Raw genomic sequence first — 10,053 nt, forward strand, 5'->3', positions numbered from 1 at the left:
AGAGCTAAAACAAGAGCTCAAAGGTTTAGCACTTCACATAAAACAAATAGTATGCTTTGTATACATTTTACACACTCAGTTTTACATACTTGTAACAGCCTTTTGTCCATCGGTTGCTTACAGTAGACGACGGCAACCACACGGGGGCGGCATAATTTCAAGTTCAATATAAATCGGATATAATATTGTTTATCTTGATTACTAAAAACCAATAGAGTTTGTGTACAAACATGAGGTAGTGTGTTTGTTTTTGGGTAAAACCTGCTCTTTATTTAGTAGGTGGAGTATCTAGAAACTACTCGGGTAAAGGTGGCGACACTTAATACTCAAGTAGAAGTAAAAAGTACTCCAAGTAACATTTCTATTTCTAAAAGGTACTCTAGTAAATGCAACAGAGTTGAGTAGTAACTATTTACATTTGCTCAATTACATTTACTTGAGTAATCTGAAAAAAAAAGTATTTTTTACCACACTGCAACTTTTTATTTTTACTTCAGCAATTTTATTATGAAGTATTGCTACTCTTACTTGAAGAACAAAAACGTTTTAAGCCAAAATTCACCAGAAACAGACACATACCTAATAATAATCAACTTTGTTAAAGTTTATTATTAAAAGAAACTGATTTTGGGGGAAAAATTGTCTGATTAGTTTTTTTTGTTGCTTATATGAATTATGTCCATCCTTAAAATACCAAAAATTCAATTTTGATCCCTCTGTTCATGTTATTTTTAAATATTGAACTATTAATGATTTGATCAGTTACTTAGTACTTGAATAGACTTACCAAATACTTTTTTACTCTCACTTGAGTAATTCTTGGATGGCTACTTTTTACTTTTACTTGAGTAAAATATGAGGAAGTAGTGCTACTCTTACTCGAGTACATTTTTTGGGTGCTCTACCCACCTCTGAGTTAATGTAAGTTACTAACATACTGTACTAATTTGACAGTAACATCAAGTTACATGTCGATATCGATCAGAAAAAATAATTTTTTTTACATTTCCAGAGTTTTTGTGCTTTTTTATAACTTAATATATTTTGCTTTTATTAGCTGTTGACCGGACGAAAACATAAAAGTAAAAGAAACTCGTTTTGACTTGATCGGTGATCGAGTCGTATTCATGTCTATGATGGAGTTCCTCAGTGGGCGGGGCAAACATTGACGAACGCCTTCGACCAATAGCGGCCGTGATTTCCAGCTCCTGCCGTTACGTCACTACCGTTAGAGTGAGGGACGGGCTCGCGCTGCAGAAGCAACAGGCTAAGCTTCTCGGGCGGCGTGATGACGCCGCTGCCAGTTTCCACCTTGTTACTCGCCTTTTTTCTGTCCCAGCTGGTCCATGGTACCCAGTGTGAAACTGTCAGTCCGAACCGCGGAAGGTTTCTTTTTTTAGGCTTTGACTTTTTGAGCAGGTGGGTAAGAGCTTCGCTAGAGAGAAATGTAGCTCTTAGTGCAAGTTTGGTGTCCTTTTTCACGGCTGTGGTCTGACATGCTTTATTTAAATGCACCGAGTCGTGTGCTTCTGCCCTGAATCTATGTCAAACCAATGTGCATTTGTGTTTGTGGTTTTACGTGTTACAGAACTTGCATACACACATTATTAAAGTTTGAAACATCATTAGGGCCATTTTAAGACCAGATAGGTGTATTTTCTAGCAAAGCAACCTATTTAATTATCTTTTATATGATATTTAAATCCCCAACTGAAGCTATAGAAATGTTAAAAACACATATAATGTGATGAATCTGAGTATTCCAAGCTGGCTTTACCCAAATAGTTGCTTTATTACGAGATTATAAATGCCTTTGGGCCTTAGAAGCTTGACCTTTTGACCTCAAAAACAAACTGTTTAAATCTCTCCATCTACTTGTTTTTGATGCCAAAATATTGAATATTACATTGCACCTGTTCCAGGTCTACTTTAGTGAAAGCCTCTGTCAGCGACTTAAACATTAATTTTTACTCCTTTAATGGAAAATAGATGCTTTTTTAAAAAATCTGAATGCGGTTGCAAACATTAAAATACATTTTTAAAAATGATGTTTGGCTTCTGGGAGTATTTTATTTAACTCTCTAAAACCTGCCTTTCTTTAAACCTTAAAACCTAACAATTTTTCAAAACAGAACCTTTAATCAAAAAGATGCAGACTACTCCACTTTGAATTCTTGCTCTTTTATTAAAATGGAAGTCTATTTATTTCTGATACTTATTTTGTTTTTAATTTGCCCAAATGTTTGAGTGTATTTGAGACTACCACAGGGCATGCCAATCAAAGAAGAAAAGCCAAGATAATAATAATGTTTACAGAGTAATGCTGCTTAAATTTTATCCAGATGATTTAGTTGTAAATGTAATCAGCTGTAAGCGCCTGAAGTTCCACCCCAAAACTTTAAAGTGTTGTGGAGTGTGATCTGGAAGAGGTCTGACGGAGACACTCCCAACACACACTTTGACACTCTCTCTGGTTGTGTGTGATTGGTGTGTGTGTCTGTGGGCCGGCCCTGCGCTCAGATTAGAATCACAGCCCAGAGTGTGTGAGCTTCCTCTGAGCTGAGGATGAGGAGGCTGTGTATTGTTGTGGGACAGAGACTGGCGCTGCGGTTTTAACTAGGGACCATTTTTGACTTTTTAATGCATGCAAGGACTCTTGGTGAGCTGCTTGACCTGCCAGTAAAACCTGCGAGCTGCTGACAGTCTCCACAGCTTGTTACCGTAATCTTTGTTCTTTAAACAGACTCTGGTAAAAATGTCGCTTACGGTAGACGGTAAGTTTACTGCCTGCTAGGAGAGTCATCAGGACTTTTCAGAAAGGTTTTCTTACCAGACGTGTAAAAAAAAAAGTTTGATAATGACAATTTTTTTTTACTAATATTGCTTTTAATTAGAATAAATAACAATAGCAAAAAGATAAGTAGCTCATTTGTTTCCAAGGGAGTAAAAAGGAAGATCTTTGTGTGCGTTTCCAGCTCTCATCAGAGGACCGATGACGGAGTTTGAGGAGAAGCTCCGTCAGCAGCATGAAGCCTCCATGCATCAGGAGCTGGAGGCGCTGCTGGCCACGGCCAACAAAGCTGAAGCTGAGGTGGGTAAACCTCTGCAGAAACGTCCTCAAAACTCCAATTGCAGGTGAAACCATGCAGGAATATTAAGCTCTTGTTTGTTTGCAGGTTTATGCACTTTAATCATGTTTATTCTGTGCATGACAAATTTGTCATAGTCCATGACTCTTGTTCCACTGTGTGGGCCACATAGTGGAACAAGAGTCATGGACTGGTTTATCTGTATTTACATGTATTGAGTAACTGTTTGCAGAACAAGTGTTCCTGCAAACCGAAAGTCCGACAGAGCTTCTGTCTGAAAACACGGCTACGCAGGAATCGAGATAAACAACCTTTAAGTTCTGACCCAAACGCACACATGATGTTGAAATGGCCTGTTTAAGAAAAACAAACACTGCACTGGCATCTTCTGCCTGTTTTAAAGACAAGTTTTTCAAATATTACAAATATTTTCTTGATATTTCTGAAACTTTCTAACACTTTAGTTGTGTCTTAGCTATTTTCCAGCCCAGCCTCGTCACTGGTGCACCAAATTTGGGTCAGTTATTTGGTTAAAAAAAGGTGTTTTTTTTTAAATTATGTAGTCTATGTTAATAGTTATATCTTTATAAGAAAACATAGACAACACAAAGGGATACCAGTATTGTTTTTAAAGTTTGATGATGGAGGAGGCGTCAATCCTTTTAATGCAAATATTTGAACATTGTCTATGACAAATTATCAACTCGAAGCTATTTTTATGTCACTTAAATCTTTATTATTGTCTTTTTTCAACAAACAAGTAAAACAAAGAAACTGAACAATGGAAATGTTAATATCCTGACAATTTACTAGATTAGTATGTTTTTCAGTTATTCCAGTTCTCATTCATGTAAAGTCTTATTAAAAGGTCAGTTTTTTTTTTTCATTTTTTGCACAGTCGTGCTTCTTGTAGCCTTACCATCTTTGTCAATTTTTCCATCAAAATATTTCTTCCACAATTTTTTATGTATTAAGCTTTTGTTCTTTGCAGTTCTTGGTAATGGAGTAATGTCTTTTAAGTGGTTCTCAGACTTTTTATAGCAGCTCCTGTCTCGTTAATTACTAAAATGGGAAATATGACAGACATTTTACATGAGGACTTGAACTTTGAGTTCCCTTTTTACCCAGAAAGAGAGCTCAAATCCAAATCTCAATCTGTAAAAATTTACAGAAAGCTCTGCTGAAGTCAGAATGTCCAGCATTTTCTAAAATCCCACAAAGGTCAAGATCCAATAAAGATCTGCCATCCATCTAAAAGTTATTGTTAGACAACCATAAACAGTTTAATCAACATTTTGCACTAATTTTCTGAACAATCCTTTTTTGTCACTTCTGATACCGATGCAGAAAGATGGTGCTGAAATCACCTAAAACATTTCTTATTTTAAACACAGACAAATTGGTTTTATAACTGCACCGGTACAGCAGATAAATACACCAATCACTTCACACATCTTACATGGTCCAACAAGTAAAAACAACTTTAATTTGTTCAGTCAGTGCAATTAGGAAAATAACAGCCAATTAAAATAAATAAAAGAAACTGAAACTGATTAAAACAATAGATTGACGACCAAATAAACTGCTACAAATATTTCAAATGGTTCAGAAAGTGCAATAAGGAATTCTAAATACAATGTAAAATAACAAAACATAAAGTTGCCCTTATCAATCCAGCACATTGTCACCAATGCCCGATTCAAATTTTCTTTCAATATTGGTACCATTACAGATATTAATATTGTATCGGTGCATCTCTAGTTTGAACATTATCACTGCATGTTGCTGCAGGGTTTAAGAATGCAGAGAAAGATATTATTGGCTTGTGTCAATAACGGCCGTTAGATTGAGAAACGAACAAATCAATTAGTAATTCTCACCGGCTCGTACTTTTTAATTTCATTCCCACATCCAGGCTCCAAACTTCTCCATTTGAGAAGTTTTTCTTTGCAACAAAGATCGTTTGTTTAACTGTTTATTCGGTTTAAACAAAATATGAAGAAAAACCTGTTTTCCATCAGAGACAACTAATCTTTGGTTGGTTTTATTTCAGGTCTCCAGAAAAGACTTTGATGGCTTCAAGAACCTCTTCCACAGATTCTTGCAGGTCAAAGGTCCCTCAGTGGACTGGGCCAAAATCAAGCGGCCGCCAGAGGAATCGGTAAGCCTCCTGACACCTGAAGTCACGCTGTTTATTCGGCTCCATGTCGCAATCCCTCTGGTTCTGCAGTCCAGCTCTGGTGCTCACAATGAGCATCCACTCGGACGTCAGGCTGCAGGATTGCACAATGTCTTTTTTATATATATAACACATTCCCACACAGTTTTACCTTAAAACAAATACATTTAAAGTACATCTAAACTAAATGTAGCATGAATTTAACTTAAAAGTCTCACTTTAGTATTTGAATCCAAATAATGGTTCCCATAATTTAAGTAACTTTATTTAATTTACAAAATAATTTCCAACAGAAATTTGACTACAGCATAGATAATGAATTTTATTTATAATGGCACAACTTAAACATAAATGTCGCAATCTGATGCGATTAACAAGATTATAGCAAAAGCTAATTCCTATCTGCAGTCCTTTTACAAGTTACAAAAATTAATATACAATGAAATAAGACAAAAATATAACACTATTGGTTGTTTTCCAATTACAATACACACAAACATGTTTGCATGGCTATCTTTGTGAGGACTTTCCATTGACTTCCATTCACTTCTACAGCCTAAACCTTATCCTAACCCTATCCATTACATACCTAACCAAAACAGTCCCCACAAGGAGCAGTGGGTCCCCACGACGTTCTATGTGTCAGGAAAATGGTCCCCACAAGGTATTACAACAAAAACACACACACAGCATCAGTATCAGCAGCTGTCTACTCTTTGAAAACTTTTGCTACGTGTTATTTTTAAATAAATCCCTTCAATTAAATCTCGGTTTAACTGCATATTTGCATCTTGAAATGTCCACTTATTACCCATAAAACCAGGTTCTCTGCAGACCGATTCAGCCTAATGAAAGCTTGTTTTTCAGCTATAATCTGCTCCATCTGCTTCGTCCCATTTGGGAAGAAAAGGTAAACGTTGCTTACGTTGCAGTATAAATGAATATGTTAGCTGCATTTAGCTGCTTTTAATAGTAACTGATATTCCTGGGTTTTTAAATGTGGCTCCTAGTGAATTTGCTGACGCCTTATTTGATGTCTGTGTTGACAGTGAAAGTCATTCAGAGTCTGGTTCTCGCTCAAGGACACACTCACATGTAGAGCGTAGCTGTGAGCAGCAGTCGCATGATTAGTCACCTCTTCCTGAAACGCAGCCTCCCACAGGGTTGGTCTGCATGCGGCTACTTTCCTGGTTAGCTTAAGAAAACTCTAGTCTAACTTTAATTTTTGTAATTATTCAATAAATGGAGATTTCTGAACATGAAGAATTTAACTTCACAGACCTTCCAAATGTCTTCCAGATTTTTTACAATTGGTCTTTTTATTTAATGAATTTTGTTTGAATTTTATGTGGCAGTTCACTGATAAATCGACACCAGTTTTCTTATTTTTGGAAGATCAACAGTCGGCTGATACTCAAATGAAAAACCAGTCTTATCCATCAATCTTGTCTGCCTCTGCAAAGCTCTGAAAATCAGCCACATATGTGATTAGCAGTAGTCACCCCACTAATGCCAACCTATTTCTTTGTAGCTATATTTAACATTTTTTCAGACAAAAATAAGAAAATCGATATTGGACAAAATCGGAATCAGCAGATCCGGCTATTTAAAGATTTAAAGCTATTTAAAGATTTGTGATCAGCCAGAAAATTGCAGTTTGTGCCTCTTTGGTGACAATCAAACGCAAGTTCTGAAACGGATGAAAAATAATAGATTTTATTCTATATTACTTGTAAACAAAAATCTGCAAATTTTAAAAGCAGTTGAATACAAATGCGTTTCAGACTTTGCAAATATTTATGTGTTGGTGTATTACATAATATCCCAGTGAAACACATGGAAGTTTGTGTTTCTACTATGACTAAATGTGGAAAACTTTGTGGAGACGTATGAATACTTTTGGAAAGCACTGTTGAACAGAAAAATAAAGGCAAATCCTTTTGCTTTAAATTTCAAATCTTTGTTTTTACGTAAACTTTAAAAACTGTTACTGCACTGCATAAACACAAAACATTTCCAAGTAGTTTTGTCTAGTTTCTATAGGGCACATATCTTATTAGTTCACTTGAAATAAGACAAAAAACTAATAACTTTTTAGCAAGAAATAGGACCTTGTTTAAAGTCAGTAATTTTTTAATATTGATAAAAAGCATTAAGACAGATCATTTCACTTATAAAAAGACATTTTTATTTACATGAAGCTTACACTTTTTTTTAATCAGTATTGAATAATTATTCACTTAAAACAAGCTCTTATATCTTGCTAAAAAAGTTATTCGTAAGTTAGTTTTGTCGTACTTCACGCTTTGCACCAGAAACTAAACAAATACTTGTTAGGATTTTGTGGTTTTGGAGTGTAGATTGATGTAAATTAATCTGCTGGTCTGACTTCAGTTCATTCACTAAAACGTGGAACTGTTCCTTTAAATGATTCACTGGCAGTAGAATGGGAATGCACGGCATCCCCCTGAAACAAGCAAGTGTAACCAGACCTAGACGTTGAGAACATCCAGGTTCTGACCAGTTATTAATCAGCATGGTGACTTTTCACACACACTCTCCTACACACACACACACACACACACTCCTAGAATACCCAGGACAGCGAAGGTTACGGCTAAGAATAGCCTGACCGCCACAGCATTCACAACGTTCGCTTTGGAAGGCATTAAACCCCCGAGATATCCACCCACCCAACTCCTTACTACTGCTGATAATCACTGGGTCACACGAGAAAATGAGTTTAATTTACATGAAATGCTATATTTTGGTGTGCAGCTGTTGCTGGTTTGGTGCAACCCTCACATTAATCACTGACCTGTTGCACAGCATTCATTTGGACCTGAAATAGAAATCAAGAATAGGGCCAACACACACCCTGGTTTCTTCTTCTGCGCCTGCACAGTTATTTTCCAATAAGTCAGTGTGTTTGTCATGTTTCATCAACATTTCTGCTGTAATGGGGGGAGGCGTTTAAGAGCTTTTCTCTAGCTTTAAAGCTGCCCTCCCCTCAATAATTTCACCAGGACACGAGGTCTTCAGATTACAGACAGCTGGTTGAAGACAGAGGGATAGCAGCCTGTAGCAACAGCTCCCAAAGCTCAGATCCAACTGGGGTTCTGAACATGCAAGTCTGGATCCTTGTGGTTCTCTTTAGAAATGAACCCGGTTGTTGAAACAGAAAAACAAAAACTGCATCCATCACATCGTCAGTCTTCACAGCAGAATTACCCAAGAGCCCCTGAATGATGTCTCCACTCTCCACGAAGACAATTTCAGCTGAAAACCAAAAACCATGCCCTGTTCCATCGGCAGGACACAGATTTGATTTAAAAACAGCACAAACAACAAATTTCAATGGAACCCATTATGCAAAATTCACTTTATCCACATTTTTTTCTTCCATTTAGTCAACTGCTTCTAAAAAAAAACACTCCTTCTGCCACACACCTGAATTGCATCTCTGGGTGATTAACAGGCTTCTACAGTACTTGATGGTCATGCAAACATTTGAATCAGCTGTTCTGGGATAGAGGCACATCTAAAACATGCAGAGCAGGGGGGCGGTGAGGACCAGGGTTGAGAAACACTGATCTACATGAACTGTCTCTATGTCAAATGAAGGCCTCTCTGCTGCTGCCTGATTAAGTTACAGATGGTACCGAGACTCGCGGTGTGTTCAAAGTGAAACCGTAAGCCTCCGCTCAGTTACGACTGTCAGCAGCCAATAGGAAGCAAACCTTTAGATGTTTATTTTAAGGGTTGATTTTTAAATAATCAGCCATGACCGCTGAAAATAAAAGCATCTGGCTCAACCTGTCATGCTATTTAGGGATCTCTGACCCTGAGATGGCCTGTTTGAGAAGGTGAATAGGACTTTGATTGATCGCAGTGACTCATAAAAGTGTAAAAAGTTATTTAGACACAGACATCCTTTGATTTGAAAAAGTGCAGCATCTTCATATAGATACAGTGAGCTCTAATAATCCCATTTTTCACTTTGTGAAAATGTTGAAATCATAATAGTTTTGGATGGTTTCAAACATAGTTAATTTTAAAGTATCGCTACAATAAATCCAGTTCTTATCTTATGAGCATTTCCAATGAGGTGGTTATTTACAAATAAATGCTAAGCAAATAAATGATAAGCATTCAGAGAGAAAGTCACTAGAATCTCTTGAGGAAGTTCTGTCATTACCTGCACTGTTTGACTACGCAGAAGTACGTCTGATAATCTAAAATTAAAAACGCATCATAAAGTCAACAGTTGTGAAAAGCAATAAAATTTCATTTTGCCATTGTTAAAATTATCAAAACACATTGAATATATTGATCAATGTTCCATTTATTATGTTTCAAAAGCAACTCTAAACAGGAGAGGTTTTAGTCTGGATTTAAATGAGCTCAGTGTTTCAGCAGTTTTTCAGTTTTCTGGATGTTTGTTCCAGATTTGTGGTGCATAGAAGCTGAATGCTGCTTCTCCTTGTTTGGTTCTGGTTCTGGATGCAGAGCAGAACCAGAACCAGAAGATCTGAGAGGTCTAGACGGTTGGTACAGCAATAACAGATCTTTAATGTATTGTGGTGCTAAACTGTTCAGTGATTTATAAACTAACAACAGTATTTTAAAGTCTATTCTTTGAGCTACAGGAAGCCAGTGTAGGGACTTTAAAACTGGTGTTATGTCTCTATCTTCCTGGTTTTAGTCAGAACAGCAGCAGCAGCGTTCTGGATGACTGATCTGCTGTGTTTTTACGTCCTGTTCTGTCGACCACGAAAGGCTGAC

At 36.8% G+C, this 10,053-nt stretch overlaps 2 protein-coding genes across 4 annotated transcripts in view; one reads left to right on the top strand and one right to left on the bottom strand.

Moving 5' to 3' along the window:
- Positions 1–10,053, bottom strand: part of vps54 (VPS54 subunit of GARP complex) — a 49,352-nt gene that overhangs the window by 370 nt on the left and 38,929 nt on the right. The gene's annotated exons all lie outside the window — the stretch shown is intronic.
- The window catches only part of LOC106937061 (UTP--glucose-1-phosphate uridylyltransferase-like), a 17,085-nt gene continuing 8,284 nt past the window's right edge, over positions 1,253–10,053 (top strand). Inside the window, exons 1-3 of one of the 3 annotated variants that reach the window (XM_015018379.1) lie at positions 1,253–1,419; positions 2,976–3,091; positions 5,143–5,250. In XM_015018379.1, the coding sequence (XP_014873865.1) occupies positions 2,993–3,091; positions 5,143–5,250 (207 nt within the window). In that variant the 5' untranslated portion in view covers positions 1,253–1,419; positions 2,976–2,992. Of the gene's footprint in view, positions 1,420–2,534; positions 2,775–2,975; positions 3,092–5,142; positions 5,251–10,053 lie in introns of those variants that run through there. The other 2 variants (XM_015018378.1, XM_015018377.1) reach the window with 2 other exon arrangements.

This window comes from Poecilia latipinna, unplaced genomic scaffold, assembly GCF_001443285.1.
Source record: "Poecilia latipinna isolate Pla-1442-1.1 unplaced genomic scaffold, P_latipinna-1.0 Scaffold2268, whole genome shotgun sequence".
Classification (NCBI taxonomy): domain Eukaryota; kingdom Metazoa; phylum Chordata; class Actinopteri; order Cyprinodontiformes; family Poeciliidae; genus Poecilia; species Poecilia latipinna.